Below are 20,933 nucleotides of genomic sequence, written 5' to 3'. Positions count from 1 at the left end.
ATTTCTTATCCTTAAAGGTTTTGAGCTAATACTTCTGGCCCTGTGAAGGCCCAACTATGTTTCAGGGCATTTCTCCATTACAGCCAGAGGAAACTTATAAAACTCACCAAAGACGCCCCTAAGGCAGGTGCCCACGGATGGAGCCCTGTCCTCCGTGGCCCCAGCGTAATGCGCTGAGGGAGGCTGTTTGTGGATGACGCGACAGCTGCCAGCTCCCGCCCCCAGCTGCCAGCAGCGCCGTCGTGGGAGAGGCGATGCTGAGAATTTGCATGTTCTCTGTGTGCACACAGTAGGCATATATATAGATACACATCCTTATTAGTTTGGAAAATGACATTTCAAAATCCTACCTGCCTACTCAATTTTTTTTTAAATTTTTTTCGAGAAGGATGGTGGATGTGATTGTCAAACAGAGGGGGGCGAGGGAGATGTGGGAGTAGATGTGGAAGACGGGGTAGGACCGGACTCCCTTCATCCGGGGGGAGGAGGGGCAGTGGGGACGAGGAGAGTGGCTGCAGAGATGCAGGACAGTCAATGGCTGCGAGGTTATTTGGAGCTGTGGTCTGAACGACGTGGCGACCACTTAGACGAGGGAAGTGGGGGAAGGGACAAGAGGAGGACTGAGTCCCCGCTTTTGCTCTGGGCTGGTAGGTGGCCCGTGGCGCCAGCCGCTGACTTGGGGTGTGGGTGAGCCGATGTCCACAGCAGCAGGTGGATTCGGTTTCCCAGAGGTCGAGTTTGAAACACCCACAGGACAGCCGGTGGAGATGCCCGGAACTGGACACGTGGGATGGAGGACAGAGGAGGTCCGAGTCACCAATGGCCACAGCCTGGGAGGCCGTACGGTGTCCCAGGGAGGGGGCGGTGGACCAAACGGGGCTGCCCACCTCTGGGTGACGTGCAAAAGTGGAGGAAATGTTGTGTAGTACAGCGTGGAGGAGTGGGTCGGGGTGGCAGAGGGTTTTGAGAAGTCCGGGGGGGCAAGGGTAGAGCAGGGTCCCTTCGACCTAGCAAGGTTTCTGGTGGGGACGGGGGCAGCAAGAGGGCAGTTCGCTGGGCCGTGGAGACATCAAACGTTCACACCTCTTTCAAGGAGCGTGGCAGTGAGCAGGCGGAAGGGCACAGGGAGGCAACATCAGAGGACTACAGGGTTGTTGCAAACTGTAGTTTAGTGGGAGGGGTTTGAGCACTTTCCTTTAGGGTTTTACTTATTTATTTTTAGAGAGAGAGGAAAGGAAGAAGAAAGAGGAGAGAAACATCAGCGTGGAAGAGAAACATTCATTAGCTGCCTCTCACGCCCTCAACCAGAGACCTGGCCCACAACCCAGGCATGTGCCCTGACCAAGAATTGAACTGGCGACCTTTCGGTTCGCAGGATGATGCCCTGCCCACTGAGCCACACTGGTCAGGGCTGAGCATGTGCTGAATGCTAACAGGAAGGCGCCACTAATCAAGCAAGGCTGGAGACGTGAGGTGGGAACAGGGTTCAGTGTGGACGTTCAGGAAGGACAGAACTCTGACAGAACAGAGGGGATGAACCCAGAGCCAGGGAGGAGCAGGTGGTCGTCCGTCATGGTAAGAGAGGTCTCCACCGGCCTCGATGAAGGATGGAAGAAGAAGCCGGTGCCCCTCGCCTCCCCCGACTCGGTGACTGGCTGCCCTGTACACAGCTCACCAAAGACGCCTGTCCAACTACACGGTGACCAGATGGAACCTGAAAAAGTACTGTTGCTAGGTAACTACCCCAATGCCGAGGTAGCACATCAGTACAAAATGGGCCAAATTTACATCTCCATAAATCCCCGTTTCTGAACATCTCCAGCGTGCGTCAGAGAACAATCTACACGGAACGCTGGCGTCATCAGTGATGGTGGCCGAGGGACCACAGGACAGAATGTGCCCGACGAGATCAGTCATGATCAGTCCATGCCAATCTGGTTTAGGAAGGGGCACGGGACGCGGTCCTGGCCGATAAGACCGCCAAGCGTCAGCGGGAAGCAGTGGAGCTTCTGTCTTCTGTCTCCGAGTGTGTGCTATCCCTGGACCGGCGGTGGGGGTCCCGGGATAATGGGAATGCTCGGGGGGACAGAACAGGATGGAAGGAACGAGGGCCTTTAGTGAGGCCACCTGAGCCGTCCCGTTAGCCGGCCCCAGGGCCACCTACCCTGGGGACTCTCACTATGTGAAATAGTAGATTTTCCTATTTTCGAGGCCACTTCTAACTGTAGCTGTCAGTGTGGCCAGATGGGCCCAAATGACAGCCCTGCAGAGAGCAGGCGCTGGGAGAGGTGGGGAACAGGAGAGGGAAGGGTCTGCCATTCTCGGTAGAGGAACCATTTGATGATGAGCCTCCCTAACTAAAAAGGACGGGGAGGGTCCTGCAGGAAGAAGGAGAAAGACTGGGGAGAAGGGGAGTGGCAGGCAGAGCAGGAGCCAGTTCCACCAGCGTTTCTCTGCCCCATCCCATCCTTTGGGGAAGTGGGCTTGTTGTCTTTCTCTCTCCAATTCCATGTGTCCCCATTGTTAGCTTTTACTGCTCAGTCTGTGACCCATTCGGGGTCTCAGGCGTGGGGGGCATTCTACACTAGTTCCAGGGTGAGAAAACCTACAGGTGCTGCCCACTCCCCAAGGACGCCCACCCCTCCCACGGGTGGCACCGATGGTTCATGGAACCGGCCGGGCCAGGAACCTCCAGGGCAGAAATGTCTGCTCTCCCCACCCCGGTGGCCCATCCACATCTCGGGATGTGGAAGTCACCGAAATCCAATACGGTTCCAACCCGACTGCTCTGTAACCCTGTTCGGGCATCTCCAGGAAGGCAACGGTCAAATGCCCCACCACCCCTGCACCCCAGCCAATAACCACAATTCCCTGTGTCCTGAAGGGGGCGCCTTCCCAACAAGTTCGCCTGCGAGTGTCTCACACACCACTGGAGACTGGGCGAGTCTCCAGGCCCCTCCCCTCCATTCCCCAAAGCCGTACTTTTGAGAAGCCGTATTTCTTCTCTCCCAGCGTCTGTCTGACTAACCACTGGTTTCAACTCCCATTGTCTCCATCCAGAGGCTCCCGTGTCCTCCCGAACGACTTCAGTCACATCTCAGTCGGGGGGTCCGACTCCACTCTCCCCCACTGACCACCTGCCTCATCAGCCGGTCACCTCCCCACTCAGGACTCTGTCTGCCGTGACTGTCACCTGCCACTGCACCAAGCCCCAGCTCTTCTTAGGGAAGGGGGTTCAAGGCTCCACAACACTGGGGAGCCAGACAGATGAGCTGGACGCCATCTGACACACACAGTGTGTTCCAGCTCTGGCTCCCGCCCTGCTGCCTCCTGGGGGTGCTCTGTGCCCCCCCCCTCCCGCCACTCAGCTCGCCCAATCCTCCCATTCCTCCAGGCCCAGCTTGGTCCCACCTCTTCCCTGAAGTTGGAGCTCACTCTCTTAGACTCTCCCAGTCCCGTGCTCATTAGCACCCAATTGTCTTAACAAAGGCCCATCCTTTCCCCCTGCCTGGGCCACACAGCCAAGACGCAAGCCATGTCCCACGCTTCTGGGGGCTCCTCATGGTGTCTGTTAGCTCTGCGCCTTGGGCAGGGATGAGGACAGGATTTTACTAAGTTCTGGAGAGGAGACAACTGTCCCCGAAGAGGCGTCCCTGAGCGCATGGCTGTCTTCAGCTAGGGACCAGCCTGTAGGGGGGGCGGGGCAGGGCGGTCTGGGACCACATTTACCACTGCGGCTTCCTCCAGTGGAGTCACTTGGAGCCAGGGGAGGTGGGTGCGGCTTGTCCATCAGCATGCTGGATGAAGGGGCTCCTCCCAAGGGGACAGGGGGGATGGAGTAGGGGCCGGGGACACGGGAGACAGAGGGAGTGTACCCGGCCTTTGCTGCTTTCCCTGCTGCGTACACTGTGGAGGGAGAGGAAGAGCGAGAGAGATTACACGGCCCCGCCCTCCACAACCCTCACGCCACACGCCCCTGAGGGTGCGCTCCAGGGAGCTCCTGGGTGTGTGCCTGTGCATGTGTGTGCGCTCATGCACACCCATGTGCACGTGTACACATGTGTGCTTCTGTGTGCAGCCATGTGCACGTGTGTTTGTGTGGGGCGCACACGTGCAGGTACCTGCGAGCATGCATGCACACACACACATCCACGTGTGCACGCACAGCACGTGCCAGCGCGCACGTTCATGTGCACGTATGCACCCCGTGTCTGCACTCGTGTGTGCACACACATGGACATGTGTTTGCATGTGTGCGCTTGTGTGTGCGTGTGTGGGCGCACGTGCCTGTGTTGTATGTGCGGGCATGTGTTTGTGTGTGTGCGCACTGTGCATGCGACGTGCGCACCTGTGGGTGTGTTCTCCTAGGCCTGAATCACCTCACGAAAGCACTCTCCCCCACTCCCTGGGACTCCTCCAGCTCCGTCAGGAGGCGGCGACATCAGAAATTACGGTCTTGAGTACCTGGCAACTGCGTCATCAGGCGGCACTGGGAGCTGTGGCAGCGGCCCGCCCCTAACCACACTGGCTGCGGGCAGCCTCTGCTGGGGCTGCCCGGGCTGCATGTAGGGCAGCGGTGCCTCTTCCAGAGAGGCGGGGCGAGCGGGGAGCTCCCTGCCCAGGGCCCACTGTGAGCCCGAGAGCAGAGCAGACCCCTGACTCCTCCGGAAAGTGCTTTATTCCTGGGGGCGCTAAACACACGTGTCGCTCTCCTACACGAGGTGGCGGGCTCCAAACTCCACGCCTACCTGGGCGTGGCCAGTCACGTGAGCACGTGAACTTGGGAACTGGTCTCTCCGCGCACCATCTGGGCACCAGAGTAAATGCACCCCATCCACGGCCAGATGGTGCCCGGCGGCGGTCTGCACGCTCTGCCTGGGGCATGACCAGAGGCGGCTCCCTCCCCTCGGGTTCGAATGCCCCAGAGAGAGGGCAGAGGCCTCACCCGCAACCTCGCCATCCTGAACCTGCCCTTCCTGTCGTCATTAGTGTCAACAAACACCCCGAACGCCGGGTGACAGGCGTGGACAAGAAGCATGGAGAGGTGAATGGTGGCGAAAGGCAAACAAGGACGGTGAGCTCCGGGAGGTGGGGCTCCCCGCAGGGGGCTGGATCTGGAATGAGTGACATGGGGAGGGGGGGCGGGCGGGAGGGAAGGAGGCCAAGGAGGGAGTGGGGGTGCACAGCCACGGCTCCGTACTCACAGGCCTGCGGGCAGCAGCAGGAGTCGGGGCAGCACGGGCAGCGGACGTAGCAGCAGCAGCTGTGCGGGCAGCACTGGCACCAGCAGATGCCCACCAGGACGAAGAAGAGGAAGACTCCCAGGATCACCAGGCCGACGAACACCCACTCTGGAAGGACGCAAAGAGAACGCCGCGTCAGGGCGGATGGGCACGCGCCTTGGCAACTCCCTGCCAATAGGCAGGAGCTGCGGGGGCCTGGGGAGGAAGGCACCTCGTCACCCGGCACAGAGCCTCCAAACTCAGGGGGCTCTCGGTGACTGAGATGTACAAACCTTCCCAGGGCTGGGGCACCAAGAAGACGAACGCCACCTCGCCTCGGTCCTATGGAGAACGTGTACTGGCCAGCACAGGGTCACCGGGTGGGGTTTCAGGGACCCCCCCCAGCGGAAAGGATTTACCGTGTTGACCACAGTGTCAGAACAAGCATGGGACAAGGGCAGAAGGACTCGTGCCTGGAGGAGGGGGACTTTGCTGAGCTACGAAGTGGTGGGTTCTGTGGACACACATTTTGGGGAGTCACATTAATCTTGTCACTAAAAGTGTAAGTCCTGAGAAAGATGTCTCCATGTCTATCCGGCCTAAATCAGAACACGTTTAGGTGGTCCAGGTCCTTATGTGTCATCCGTTTCCCTGCCCATTGCCCCTGGAATGCCTGTGCTGCGCTCAGCGTCAGGGCGTGTACCTGTCCAGCAAACCATGCTGACAGACAAGGAGGGACAGGGGTTTTAAATAGAGAAGACACTGTCCCCACCCCTCGCTTTTGGAACTTGCTATAGGGCCCGCCCCCCCCACCCCCCCCTCGGGGCCTGGGAGACTGCAGGGACCTCTGACCTCCCTTAACAGCTACAAGATTAGAGCCATTCATTTTGATAGAAAATCATCGACCAAAAAGCCCTCTGCAATGGACTTTAAGTACGCGTTGTTTTTCTTAAGTTTGGGTTATTCAATATTCCTTCAGTGAAAAGGACACTCAGTGGCATTTTTGTTATACAAAGGGTTGTGTGGTGATGGTAAAGCTAGGGGACCTTCATTGAGAATGTAATTTCCTCAGAGAGAAAGCAACTTCTGTTTCCTGAACGTCCCTCCTCGCTCATCCTGCTGAAATTCGTTCAAACTAACTGGTCACACTCTCTTCAGAGGGGATGAGAAGAACTCGTGCCTGGCTAGAGAGTGTCCTGCCAAGGACAACGTATGGCCAAGAGCTGTGCCCTGGGTCGTAGGAGTAATGTAGTCACAGCGTGCACCCTGAGATAGAGGGGGCCCTGCCCACGGCATGGGCCTGGGGGCCACAGCGTGGGTCCGGCAGTCAAGGGGAAGAGACTGACCGGTTACCTCTGACAAACAATGTTACCCACAAAAGGGTTCTCCAGTCAAAGGGCGGGGAATCCCGGCAGCCAGGACCAGATATGAAAAATACAGTAACTCTTTCTTGGGACTGGGGTATGTGGATGTCTAATTGGAAGTAGCGATGCAAGGTAACATTGTTTCTTTTGTGTGTGGGGAACGAGTGGTACAAACTGACCCAATTCTGGAGAAGGGGGCTCACAGAGAGACAGCTCTTTGTGTCCCTGGGCTCAGCATGAATAAGAGAATGTCTATATTTGGGCTGGTCAGCGAAGGGGAAAGAGCCCAAAGAATTCTGGGAAAAATAATGAGTGGAGTTCAACTGGGAAGACTCTGGATGTTTCTTAAACCTTGAATCGAGTCAAAAGCAATGGCCAGGAATGTTTTGTATCTCTCTGTAGCTCTTAACTATCAGGCAGCTCTTAAACCTTGGGCAAAACCCCTCCAAAGCAAGACAGAACCCGTCCCTACTCCCTGCAATTGGCTGTGCCCTCCCCCGTGGTTCCCTCTGGTCTGTCTCTGAGCCTTCTTCCTACATGGGCTACTGGGCCATGGCAAACTCACATTGGCTTGTCTAGGCTGGTGCATTCAACTCAAGCTGCGTAAAAAGTCAGAGGTGTGCATTTGGGACAAGTGTCCTTGACCTATGGTCCACAGACACTCCCCAAGGACTTAGGGGCCCCAGAAGGCCCTGAAGTGGTACACAAAGCAGAACAGGTATGTAGGTGCATCCCTCCAAGGAGGGAGGGGTGCAGAGCCGAAGTTATAAACAGCAGTTCAGAGTAACGTGGTTGCAGACTAACGAATGGGTAAACAGATAACTTAGGGCGTAAGGAATGCAGACAAATAATGACTCGGCTAAGGATGCGGAGAGCTCTGCGTGTGGCTGAGACACGGAGGTGGGCAGGGAGGGGGCTGAAGAGCCTGTGTGCCTGACTCGGAGGAACTGGGTCCCTGTCTCAGCCCATTTCGAATTCCCATTATTCTTTGAGGGTCTAATAACAGAAGATACACAATTCAAAGTCTCTCCCAACGGGCTTAGTTGTTCATCCTGGAAAAGACCACAGACACGTAGAGACACTGGTGTGAATACACTGAAGGGAGCAGTTAGTGACTAATGCAGAAGCCAGACAGATGGAGGGACAGCAAAGTAGGCAAATAAAAGAGTTCGGTGACTGAATACCTGGCATAATCTCCACAGCAAAACTGGGCAAGAGATCAGCAAGCAGCCCTGTCCTGCCTAGAAGAGGTGGAAGGGAAAGAGAAGGAAAGAGGTTACTCCCAGGGAAAACACAGCCCGCAGCCTGGCTGTGGTGGGCGCCGTCCCCACGCCGGGCACTGACCCACGCTCTTCGTGGCACATGGGGCCCATGGCAGCAGCGGCTGGGCTCGGTCCAAAGAGTGACCTTCCTGGTCCGTCTCTGGCAGCCATGTGAGGGAAGCCGGCGCCCTGCATCAGGTGGAAGCAGACACAGAACTTTTGCTCCAACTATTTATAGGCGGAGGAAATCTCTGCCTTAACTGGGAAAACCTGCTGGAGCAGACCACCACACACGTCTCCACTCACTTTACTTCCTTCTCTGCACGTTTTTTGGGAAAGTCCAACCCACCTACATCCAGACATTCAACCCACATTTCCAAACATCCACAGACACCCCTAAGTCCATATAAAAACAAAGCGCACGGCAGATTTTAACTCGGAATGTTCTCACTACATGATTCTATTTATGGCCTAGAGATCGTTCAACAATTAAAATCTTCAAAGGCAAGGAGGAAGGAAGCTGGGTCCGGCACACACTGCTTCCTCTACGCTCCTTCAGGCTTCGGAAATCCTCCGTGCATCTGCCGACAGTAGGGCGCGCCCACAGGGGGCGCTGTGTGGGCCCGGGTGCCCTGTGCCCGGTGTGGCAGAGAAGCTTGGGCGCTGGTGTCAGCGCAGGTGGCCCGAGGCTCCCGCTGGCCAGGAGCCCTGCAGGAAACGGGTCCCTGGAAGACCTGGGGAAGGAGGCCAGCCCTTCCCGAAACTAGCGTGCTTTGTAGACACCGCTCTCGCACGCTCTCCCATCCCTGGGAGTGTCAGGGGCCTGGTGGGACGTGCGCCCGCGCCAGACACCTGCGCCGCACCTCGGTCTTGCTGGTAAACAAGGAGCCCTGGGAAACCGCGAGTGAGCAGCCGCCTTCCGTGCTTGGGCTGGCAGAAGGTCCCTGCAGCCCCTGAATGCGGTGTCGTGTGTGTGCGTGACATGCTTCCAGAGCAGCAGAGTGACGGGTCATTCTGACTTTTCTAGTCGTCACATCGAAAGAGTAAAAAGCATGAATCGAATGGTATTTTTTACTTATACCAGTATAGCCCAAATATTGACACTTCAAAGGCTCGGTTGATCAGCTCCATCCCGCTGGTTCATGCGTGTGGAGGGGTTTGATTCCATTCCTGGTGAAGTTTGCAGGTGGGGCCCAGAGAGAAAGTCACTCGCGTGTGTGGTTTATACTTGGAACCGGAAGGTCATGGTTGGGCACTGTCCTCTCCTCTCTCAAGCTCCTCCGCCCGCCCCCACAGAAAAGCAGCTCTGAAGGGGGTCGGAGAAAGGGGAGTGGGTCCAGGCCATTGTTAGGGGGGCGATGCTGGACCAGGACAAGGTGTTAGGGACTCGGGAAAAAGGGATTTTTGCTCCCTCTGCTTTTCCTTGGTTCTCCTCGGCTATCCAAGGCCAGCGTGGTAAATGCGTCCCTGCAGGGGTGATGGTGCCGCATTCGAAAGTTTGTCAGGACCAGAGTTCATTCCAGGGACGGGAAGCACGCAGTGGGGGACACAGTGGGGGACCCAGTGGGGGACTCAGGCCAGCTCTGGTGTGGTTTGGGGCAAGAAGAGCTCCCTTCCGTCTGCAGTCCCTTGTGTGCGCGGCTGACATGCTCAGAAGGGTCTGCCGCCCACAAGGCCCCACGGGGGGACGCGTGAGAGCCATGGGAGGCGCTGGGAAAGGCATCCCCAGGGCGGGCCCCTTGCCAGGTTTCAGCCCGAGCCTTCACAAGAGGCTAAGAGGAGCTCACACGGGTCTGGTCCAGTGTTCTAGGATGGGAGGCCAGACTGGGGTTCGGGGCGGACGTCTGGGCAGTGATGAAGCGCGTCCATTGGTCTCATCTGGAGTGTTCTCTGTACAAACGTCTCTTGGAGACTCAGCAAAGCAATCGCCAGCCGGCTGAGGATTTGGGAACTTGGGATCTTGGCCCTCTCTTAAAGGCACAGTTAATATTAATTTCCAGCCAGGAGGCCATGATCAGGAAGTCAATACACAGTGTTTTCAGCAAGCCAGTTATCACATACTTACTTTAAAAATAAACAAAAATAAACCCCAAAAGCCCTGGACAATGAGCACTTCCCTTATTGTATCTAGTAAAAGAAGAAGTTTCTCTTGCTTTTACTCTCTGGTTCTCCAGCCTACCAGTGTTGAAGCCTCTGTGGATGTGAGACAGCCCAAGTCATTGGTTACACTCACAATAGAAATATTATCGATGACACAAGCTACCGATCTGTGTGTCCCCCAGGAAGTTAGCCGTGGCGGTAATTAACTGTAAGAACCCAGACGTTTATGGGGGAACGGTGCTCAGATGAGGCCTACGGAGCGAGTCATATTGGAGAGAGCCCTGGACTGGTGTTTCCATGGTGATTCCTACAGGCAAACGACTTCCTCTTCCTGGGCCTCAACGCTCTCGTGAGCCAAAGAAGTGGGCTGTAGGTGGGGAGACCATGGGGCTTGGTTTGCCGGGGACAGTCCTAGCTCACGCTGCCTGTCCTGGTGGAATTATTCACAGAACCCCTTTTTACTCCCGGTATAGGCAGCCCTGGCTAGGACATTTTTAGTTCTCAAATCTGAAACTCAGTGACTTGAGTTGCAGATGCAACTCTCTGGTCTGTAGGGACCAGCAGGGAATGCAAATCTGAGGGCAGCCCATGCAGTCTGGGGGCGTGGCAAACGGCAGGTCATGCATCTGGAGGGGCTGCCACTACCCACATCTGGCCAGCTGTTGCTCCAGACAAATGTGCCTTCACGATGAACCAGAGCCCAGATTGTTTGTGTGAAATATCCTGATGTCTGAATGTTTGCAACTGATTCAAGACTTTTAAAGAACACCAGATAAGCCATACAAACTGGGTCTGGGGCTGTCTGCAGCCCCGAGATCATGCACCGCCGAGCACGCATAAAGCACGAAAGCTGGATTCCTCCACAGGCTCTTTGGTGACCTCCACGGTCTTCTGATCCTGCTTCTACACCCGGAATGTTAGTGCACATACGTTCTTCACGCCTGGGACCCAAGCTGAAAGCATCACACACCACATTGCTGGCTCCTCCTACTTCCAGGGAGCTGGAAAGAGCACAGGGAAAGCACGCTGACGGGGCTTTCATTTTTCAGATTTTTTTTTTTACATTTGTCATTGAAAAAACTAAAATAAGGAGAGGCGGTGTCAGGAAGGCAGACAGGGGACTCACAAAGCTCGTCGCTCCAACAGAAAGGCTTCCCATGGTGCATCAGTGTGGCTGGCCCCTGGCTGGCCGGGTGATGCACTCTCCCGGTCCAGAGGGCAAAGTCAAAGGTCTTTGGAATCAAGACCAGTCAGAGTTTGGGGAGAGTGGACAGTGCCACGCCATCACGCCCACAGTGGACAGAGTGCAGGTTTCCAGCTTTCACACCGTGACTTACATTCCCCTGGATTAAAGGTGTTTTAAAGCGTGGGTTTCTGAAAAGCATTCTGCTTCCATCTTGTTGCCTAGCGATTCCGGAGAAATGCCATTGCCGGTGGAAATGCTCTCTCTTCCCTTCCTGTTCTAACCGGTCACGTCCAACGAAGGCCTGTCCGTGGAGCACTGCAACAGTCGCAGCAAACACACGCCTGCTTTCCCCAGCACTCTGCCAACACTGTGACTCATGCTCGCTCCTCCAGCGTCCGGCGCAAGAGCGGCGATTCCACGTCACTTGAATATCTGAGAAAGGGATGAGGGACAGACCCTGCCAGCAGAAGGCCCCGCTTTCTCTTTTCGCAGTTCAAACTATTAGTAGAAAATACAGTGTTCCTGCAAGCACTCAGTTTCCCCCGAACCTTGCAGAACCCAGTACTTTTAAGCAATTTCCCCACGAGTCAACTACACCACGCAGGCAGCGAATCGTTGGCACAAGCTCACAGGGGCGCCAGTTTCATACCAAAGCGCCACTAGCGTCATCGCCCAGAATATCCGCAGACCTCCGGTCGGACAACCAGGGCAGAAGCACGCACTGCGGATCGAACAACTTACACGTCGTCCCTCCACCGTCCCCTACGGCAGCAGCAACCTTATCCCCGCAGAACGTGGTCGTATTCCTGGGAACCATTACTTCTGGAGTGTCTCCAGCTCATTCATTCATCCGATCAACAGAGGGACGCGTGTTGCACCAGGCGGAGGCCCAGGGGGAACAGGACGAGATCCCCAGACTCGAGAGGCTCCGGTCTAGCCTGTGCCCCGTGTCCTCTGGCAGTGTGAGTGTAAGAACTCCGTGTCAGCCATTTGCTTTTCGTCCCAAGACTTAACTGAGGTCAAGGACGTTTTTCCTGCCAAAGGCAGTGGTTTCACGGGGCTTTCCTGCATTTTTGACCTTGGGTGCCACCTGGTCCCGGGGCCTTCCCCCAGAGACCTGGCATTAGCGCTGCACATTGCCCAGAAAACCCCGTCCTGGAGACATTTCCCCGAGATTCTAAGACTCCCTTCGTGGTGGGCCAGGTCCCCCAAGGCAGGACTTACTCCCCTTCTTTCCTTAGAGAACAGCTCACCCACGCCGGACTGTGCTGCCTTGTTCAGATCTGCACCTCACACAGCCTCCGAGACTGACCTGGGTCCGCGGCCCCGTAAGAAAGCTGCCCGGGGGAGGAGTGTCCGCCACGCTCAGAGGACCACTGGACACACCCGCAGGGCGCGTCTTCACACAGGGACAGAAACCCTCCGGGGCAGGGGCTGTGTTCGAGGCTTGGTGTCCCCAGCAGCCCTGCAAGTGGGGGCCCCTCCACCCCTCAGGCCCTTGCATTGTTTCCCGTAGCAAACTCCCACTGTGGGCTGTGCTGGCATCTGATCCGCTGTGCGTCCCGACGGAAACAGGCTCCTCATATGCACAGGAAGGAACCGTTCGTTCCCGCAGCGCTATTCCTGGCCCAGTGCCAGGAGCAGCCTCTAGGCATGGGACCATCCCCAAATGCCGTCTTACCATCCAGGGGGGCTGAAGTACCACCCCATAGCCCACAAGTTGTAAACCACCAGGCCACTTCAGAGATACAGTATGCTTACAAAGTTAAGCCATTTCAGAAGTTAAGCCATTTCAGAGATACAATATGCTTACAAAGTTAAGCCTGTCTCTACTCTTAAAAACCTAAATCCCAGCCCCGAACCCTTTGTCCTTATGAGGGCGCCATAGCTGGCAGCAGGGTTCTCTTCCTTCATTTCGCCAAACTTAGTAAGTTGGGATCTTCCTAGGGTTCGCCAATGTGCTGGTACAGGACCATGGGGGGTTATTCCCCTGCTCCCCGAGCTCCCTCTTCTCCCATCTAATATGTGGGCTTCCTCCCTCGGCCGGCTTTCCTGAGAGGGTACCCTCCCCCTGGATGTACCTGGATGTATGGTACCTCCCCCTTTATAGGGAGAGGGAGAAAGAGAATGAGAGAAACATGATCTGTTGCCTCTCACACTCCCCTGACCCAGCCCACAATCCAGGCATGTGTCCTGACTGGGAATCGAACTGTCGACCTTTGGGTTTGCAGGCTGGTGCTCATTCTGCTGAGCTATACCAGCCAGGGGCACAAGTGTTTCTTTTCTAGGTATTTGAGGAGAGTGGATGCCTTTCACTGGCGTTGGAAGCGTAAACTTGTTTCTTCGGCTATTTGGAATTTCAAATAGATCAGAAACTTCCCCAGGGGTCCCTGTTTTTCTTCTGTATTCCCATGGCAACCGTGCATTCAATAAGAGCGCATGACTCTCCATCACCAGGGGGGCGCCAGCCCCTCTCCTCTATGTATATATTGATAAGCTATGTCTGTAAGCCTTTCATGCGCATCCTCTTTCTTTCTGTATCTTTCACACTTCAGTTCGCTTAAATGTACGAGCAACTCTGACACTGAGTTCTCCCCATCAAAGGACTACCCTCAGCCCGTCTGCAGTTAACTGCTAACAAACTCTTTGGGCTTTGGGCAGTGATTGTAAGGTCGGCTCAAATCACTGACTCCTATTCACACAGAATTCTAGAGTCAGATTTGACAGGTCTGTTTTCAGGAACCCAAGGCTCAGAGAGGTTATGAACTTGACCCAAGTCTACACAGCTGACTCACGATCAAACTGAGAACAGAACCTGGACCTCTGCACCCCAATCCTGCATTTCCCCCCCAATACCTCACTTTCTCTCAAGACTGGCTTGTCCTTAATGTGGACACGTGCAGCAGCTGCTTCCGCATCTCCTGTCTTTGCAGCGAGCGCCCCTCACATGTGTCTGTGGCCTCATTGCCCCACAAACTAATACACAATGAGGAAAACCAACTGCAAAGCACTCTGCCTTTGCATGGTGCGGCACGATCCAGCGCCCTGCCCTGGGGAGTGGAGAGATATAAAATGTTACCAGTAATGTAACAGCTCCTGGTGGCCGGGGGTGAAAAACTGGTGTGGAGTAGGGTGGGGCTAATGGAAGAAGGAAGCTGAGCTGCTGGGTGTGATTCCTGGGGAATTTCCTGAGCCTGCTGGGCTGGGCTCCATGGTGAGACTGGAGCAGGTACCTTGGATACAAAGATGCCAAGAATGGCTAGATTTCTTAACCAACAAAGCCCCGGTGGTCACCAGGGGCAGACAGGGAGGGCACACCCCTTGCCATGGGGGCTGTCCGACCTCCAGGGCCAGCCCCCTCTCCGTGTGAACGCAAACTTGCACACTTGAATAGCGGCAGCTGGCTTCGGAGAAAAAAGGGGTGGCTGTCCCCTGACTGGCTTCCAAGGGCTGCCATTCTTTCTGTGTAGGGCTGAGCCGATTTTTCGGTGACACCCCCTCTCCTGCACACACAGGCCTCCAGCGTCTGCTGCCAGGGTCCACCGACCACAATGAGGCTGGTGGTTGACCCAGTGGCTCCAGCACGCTCGTCACCACGGCAACCAAGGCTGCAGGAATGTGCTGTAATTGAAGGCCAGCTTCCTCCCACCGCGATGAGCAACAAGTGAGGCGGGCTGAGGCTGCCACTGCAGCATGGGGGAGGCTGAGCGTACCGCAGCGCGCCTGGGGGCTGGGCATCCGGGACTGAGACCTGGGACGGGGCACTGCAAGACCCCCTTAATTCTCGTAACACCCCAGGCGTGGAAGAGTCTAAAGGGACGTCCTCTACCCTGCAGAAATCTTAGCACCCATCTCTCAATGAGCAGATATGCAAGCCACCATGTGTTGGCTGGCCCTGACTTGGAGACATGCACAGGGTAGGTTCTCCTGAATAAAATGAAAGGCCGGTGAGGGTGGAAGCTCCGCGGGGGCAGCTGAGCGACCCCAAGTTGCCCCCAGCTCCTCTGGAACTTCAGTTCATGCCAATCAAGGGCGGGGGGACCTTCACAGCGGTCATCTCTAAAGATGGGGCAACCACCATATCACTTGGCCTAGACGTTGCCAGTTGATGCAGATATCCTGACGAAAATTAGTAAGTGTCTCCCCTTCTCACCCTCACAGTCTCCTGGTTCAGACATAAATCACAAAGTCGCCCTATCTAGGCTTTCCGGGGCCACGCAGATCCTAACCCAAGTCTTAGGTGCTCCCCAAAGCCATCCAGACTTCCTCCAATGGCCTGGGTGTACGTACCCCTTGCCTTTAGGTAGTGACCACCCTGTAATTAACGGAGGACCATCCACTGAGAATTGGGGACCTCTCACAGCAGCCCAAACAGAGCAACCAAAGCACAGCATGCTGGGACAGAACATCCTAAAGTCCATGGGCTGGGAGACGCCCAGGGGCAGATGAGGGTCCTGCTGGCAGGGTACTACACAGCAGTCACCGGGAAAACGGGACTCTCTTAGTCCTGGGATTGCCAGTTCACAGCTGGCTCAGGAAGGCCCGTCTGTGGACCGGCTGAAGGAAAATTGGCTCTCTAGCAGGGGTCCTAGACGAAGAATCCCCTGCGGAGGGTCCCTTGCATTAGAGGTGGCACGCTGGCAAGGAGAAGTGGGGGGCTGGAGGGTGGGAGAGGGGAACAACGCATTCCTACTGCCTTCTGATTATGCGCCATTCCGTCCTCACAACGGTTCTCCCACGACACTTTTATTAACCGCTCCAGCCCCGTTGTTACGAGAAGGAAACCTGTCCGAGGCTATGCTGTCCACCGAGTCCTGGGGCATCGCACCCCAAAGCCTGCTCTTTGCGGGGCACCTCAAGCAGTACCCAGACTGACCTTTGTTTGGACAAGTCAGGATTTCGAGACCCTGGCACTGGGGACAGTTTGGGCCCCATATTTCTTTGCGGGGTGTAGGAGGCTGTCCTGTGCCCCCCCCCCGGGGGCAGCCAGTGGTGCTTCCGGACATTTCCCAACATCTCTCGGGGGCCAAACAGCCCCCTCTTGAGATGCGAGAACCTGGATATGTAATATCAAACGCAGTTATCACCTCTTTTTGTGTTTTCTAATTGTCTCAGAAATAGAATTTTTCTCTTTCCCAACAGGCAGTGGTCTTTGGAGGGACAAGACAGTGCTATTTGTTGACTTTGAACCCTCCCTGTGCCGGGCACCTAGCAGGCAGAAGTGGGGGTTGAATTTAAGTGAAAGAGCCAGGCAGCAGGCGTGCTATGGGGTGGTCTGCAGGGCCCAGCGGCCTCCTGAAAGGAGGAAGCAGCCTGGGCCCAGTCCTGGGAGACCCCACAGCTGTGCTCCTCTCTGGCCACGGTCCACGCTCATTGCCGACAGTCACGGACAGAATCAGGTTTTAGTTGACACCTGGCTAACTTTTTCCGGCGCTTCCTTCTCCTCCATCCCTTCAACTCCTTTTTCTGGTTCTTCTCAAAACCAGGACGAACAGAGGCAGCTAGGTCAGCTCAAGGCCAAGGCCAGGCTCCAGAAAGAGGGCTGGGAGGACAGGCACAGGGCTGATGGTTTCTCAATCTTCCGTCCCCACTGCCTCAGCTCTCGTAGAAATCTGAGGGCCCAGGTGTCCACGGAGGACAGAGAGGGGGCTTCCACCCCCTTCCAAGAATCAACCCCACTTTCGGTCTTTTGTGCCGGGCCGTCGTCTGAAGCGCTATCCCGTCTACAGAGGAGAACGTGGCCCCCAGCCAACTCCGAAGGTGCTCCACAGAAGGCACCCCGGTTTGCGGCCAGAGCGTGGCTCCCTAATTGCCGCCTGCTCTCCCTTCTGCCAGGAGAGGACTTTTCCTCCCTTCCCCGCCAACTCTAACCCCTTCTGTTTGTAAATCTTCCAGCGCTCCAGCAGCAGCCGCTCTCAGAGATCAAGGTTTGAGCCGCAACAAAGACCTCCGAGGAGGCTGTTGCCATGGGAACTCTGGGAGCCCTTTTAATTGGCAAACCTCCTTGGTTAGCAGTACGGGGCTGTGCTGGCAGAGAGGACCAGGGGGAGGGGAGCCCTGGCGACAAGTAGCCCTTTCTCAACAGCCAGCACGAGCGTCCTGGGGGTGGGGTGGGGGCGGGGTCCCAACAGCGGGGCTGGCACAGGGTGAGCGCCCGGAGCGTTTCTGCGCGGCCTGGGAAGCGAGTTCCCTCCACAACGCGGGAACAGCCAGTGATGCGGTAATAACTGCAGAATGACACATGGTGTTGGGTGGGTACTCAGCTCACCCGGGGGACCGTTTCATGCGTTATATAAATGTCTAATCGCTGCGTTGTACACCTGAAAGCTGTATCATAGTGTACACAATGGTCGCTGGGAAAAAACTTTTAATCCCTAGTGCCAGGTCTGAGATGTCCCTTCCAAGAATTCCCTCATTTCTTACTATGTTTTCAATACGCATGGGCAGGAAGGTTCATTTTCGACCAGAATAACAATCCTGGGCACAGGAAGGCGGGCAGCCTGACTTGAATTCACACACACCTGTCTCTAGGTGCTACATGCTGTAGTCCTGGGAGTCATGGGAGATGGAAGGAAACGGGGACAGCCGGGGAAACTGAGGTAGTCCCAGGGCTTGACCTTCGCAGGGAGGAAGCAGCCTCCCGAGGTGGAAGGTGCAGAAGGCTCTGGGGCCTGGGTCTGCCAGAGAGAGTGCGTCTGGGGACACGGAGGACACAGAGGGGACAAGGGTCTTTAAAACATGCCGCACGCTGGCACGTGCCAGGCTTGAAGCTGGGAAGACCCTGGGACCTCTCGGTTCCCTGAGCCGGAAAGTTCCCCCGACCCAGGTCTGCCCCTTGCAGTGAGGTTCTGCTGCGGTCGGTGAGATTTTAGGAGCTATTTTCTTCGTTTGTACTCTTCTGTTTTGTTTGAAACTTTTACAAGAAACATGCCTCATTTTCTTCTAAAACAGAACGAGACAGCAGGACTTCAGGCAGACATAGCCCTATATGGAGAATTAACTCCGCAACCTGTGGACTTTTAAATAAAGTCGAAAGCCCGGGCGGGACTCCGGGCCACCTTGACTGTCTCCATATCCTGTCGAAATCCCCCTGGAGCCGGAGTGCTTGTAAATTGCCTGTAAATTCCCTCAACCAACCCCCATTTCCAAAACCGTCACTTAGTGTTAGCAAAGTCTTCCTTAGCTTTGATCTGAACACTCCCGGGTTCACAGCCTCTTAGTCTATTCCTGGGCCAGAGGCAAGAATGTGCATCCGGCCATGTTTCCGCCTGCACCTCTCCCTCCTTTTTCTGCTTAAAGGCCCTTAAAAAAAAAAACAAAAAAACAAGCGACCACCGGCGACATCAGGCGGAAGAGATCAGTCCCTCATCCTGTGTATAGAAAGAAGGAAGAGCAAGGTGAACTGCTTTTAGATTTTGAAATAATAACCTCCCTGCTTGAGCCTTCCTGGACAGCGCAGCTCTCCCTGCCAGCCGGAGCTGCCCGAGGGGACTTTGTTCCTCCCAAACGGTGGCAGGGATCCAGGTTAGAAACAGCCTGTCCTGGACCCACGTCTAATCTCGGGGTGGCAGGTTTCTGGACACTCCCACTTCTGTGACTGTGCTGGCTGGGCCTTCCAGTCCCGCACGTCTGTCTGAATATTTCTAAGGTCTGTGCCCAGCTTCAGAATGGTCGTGCCGTCCGAATCGCCACAAAGACGTGGAAAGGCGCTCCGTAGGGTGGCAGTGTGCAGCGGCCCTCCGTTTCTCGGAATCACTTGTTTTCGGGTGTTTCCGAACCCATGAAAAGCAGCATCCGTAGGGGATTGCGGATGGTCCGGGTGTCTGGGGAGGGGAGGCCCATGCTCGTTGGAGCGGGAGCCATCTTTGCAGAAACAGCCGTGCCCTGAAGTGAGGGCCTCGGTCAACGGTTACCGGAAGTTTTACTAAGAACCACAGTGAAGTCCTAAAGCTGAGCTGGGACAAGGAAATGTCGTCCGTCCCCTGTGACTTGGAGCAGCAGCCACACTGTAAGAAGCGTGCTCCAGCTTCTTGACAGAGGCAGGTCGGGGGCCTTTGGGGAGGGGATGAGGCCAGGAACCCACACCCTAGGGTCTGACCGTGGACCCCGCTTCTTCACTGGGAGAGGAGTTACAAAGCCTGCACATTAAGTTCTTCACTTGGAGAATGAGGAAGATGGTCCCCGCTCCCCCACCCTAGGAGGTTAAAACAGGGCCATCTGGGGAGCGGCAGCCTGTTACCAGTGTACGTTAATATGCGCAGTAGACACAGTGATGGCGTCACTTTGGCGGCCATATAATAATCCGGGACATCTTACCTTCTGTCTCCTTTTTCTGTAAAAGAAAAACAAGTGCCCCCATTTACTTTGGGACATCAATTCTCTTTCATATCCTGAGAGATCAGCCTCCAAGAGCCCTTGATTTTCCAAGCTGGGCCAACTGGACTCTCTCTCCTGAGACTGATTCTTAAGTGAGAAAATGCAAGGTCAGGAAAAAAACCCAAAATGACTGAATTGATTCATTGGCCATCAATTCTCTCTGCATGGACCCTGGAGCACCTTGGGCAGGACAGGGACCATGCTGTGATCGTCAAAACATTCTGTCTCTCTGCGCACGTACAAAAGAGCAAGAAGAGACCTGTGTCTGTACCAGACCTGGCCTCTAAAAACTCCCCGTTCTCTCTGCGCAGCTGGGAGCAAAGGTCTCACCACAGCAGGGCCAAACCGCACAGACGCCAGGAGCCCTAGACCACTGCCCGGAAGGGAGTGACCGGGTGGGCCTCCTACCCACATCTCGGACGACATGCAGTAACCAGCTTCCGTGGGAGGTCCTTGAGGTTGGGGGGCTGCTTTTCCAGAAGATAACAAGTGTCCCCTAACATACTGCATCCTTTTCAGAGACTGATTTTCCGGTCTTCCTTGCAACGTTGATTTCCTTCCAATGAGTCCCTTTCTGCTTCAGTTAACCAGCATCTAACTCTGTTGCTTTCACAGCCCCTGATGGATTCTTCCACTCGTAGTAATTTAAATGCCGGGAAAGAGAATGAGGACCAATGAGACTAAACCACGTGAGCTCACCTTCAACTACAGACACTTATCGGTCAATAAACACAGGCTCAGCATTGATGAACATTTAAGAGGCACGAAGTGAGTATTAGTTACACGTTCTGCCTGTTTAGCATTTAAAACACATGCCCTTCAGCTTCTTTACAGTGGACATCCGGCTAGGCAGGGCTGACAGGAAGACCCACGAGAGTGGGCCCTCGCCTCCAGGTGCCCACTGTCCGGCGCTGCTGAGAAGCTTCCAGGGTTTCCAGGCAAGTCCACGTGTGGTGACCACGTTTCTACTCTCATGAAGTGAAAGCAGAACATGGGACCGACAGGTTCTGCCCTTGGCCCTCTTCACTTTGTAGAATCCTCCTGGGTGACTCACCTGGCCTTTCACGGTTCTGTCACTTGTGGTTCGCACATCATGGTCTCTCGTCCTCGTTTCTCCGCTGAGTCACACATTTCTAACTGGGACTCCACCTGGCGCCGCTCACAGTCAGCACGTCAAGAGCCAGACTCACCGTCCCGCCCCCCAGCCTGCTCTCCAGCCTGCGTTCTCTCCCTGAGTTGGTGAGCAGGTGGCTGCCCAGCTAGCCAGGAGGCACGGTGACCTTGTGAATCATCTCGCCATCCTCACCGCCGCCCCCCCAGTCAGTTCCTTTTATACATTAGTCACCGAGATCCAACACTGCCTTCTCAGAAAGGTTTCTGCTGTACATTGTCTCCTGTCCATCCACCTCTGGTTCAGGATCTC

At 55.6% G+C, this 20,933-nt stretch overlaps 1 protein-coding gene across 2 annotated transcripts in view; it reads right to left on the bottom strand.

Moving 5' to 3' along the window:
• The window catches only part of ILDR2 (immunoglobulin like domain containing receptor 2), a 51,237-nt gene that overhangs the window by 13,265 nt on the left and 17,039 nt on the right, over nucleotides 1-20,933 (bottom strand). The window contains exons 4-6 of one of the 2 annotated variants that reach the window (XM_053916119.2): nucleotides 7,771-7,827; nucleotides 5,205-5,351; nucleotides 3,730-3,906 (exon numbers count right to left, since the gene is read on the bottom strand). In XM_053916119.2, the coding sequence (XP_053772094.1) occupies nucleotides 3,730-3,906; nucleotides 5,205-5,351; nucleotides 7,771-7,827 (381 nt within the window). The remainder of the gene's footprint in view (nucleotides 1-3,729; nucleotides 3,907-5,204; nucleotides 5,352-7,770; nucleotides 7,828-20,933) is intronic. The other variant, XM_053916120.2, reaches the window with a different exon arrangement.

Source organism: Desmodus rotundus, chromosome 12, assembly GCF_022682495.2.
Source record: "Desmodus rotundus isolate HL8 chromosome 12, HLdesRot8A.1, whole genome shotgun sequence".
NCBI classification, from domain to species: domain Eukaryota; kingdom Metazoa; phylum Chordata; class Mammalia; order Chiroptera; family Phyllostomidae; genus Desmodus; species Desmodus rotundus.
This window is presented reverse-complemented; position numbering and strand designations above follow the sequence as displayed.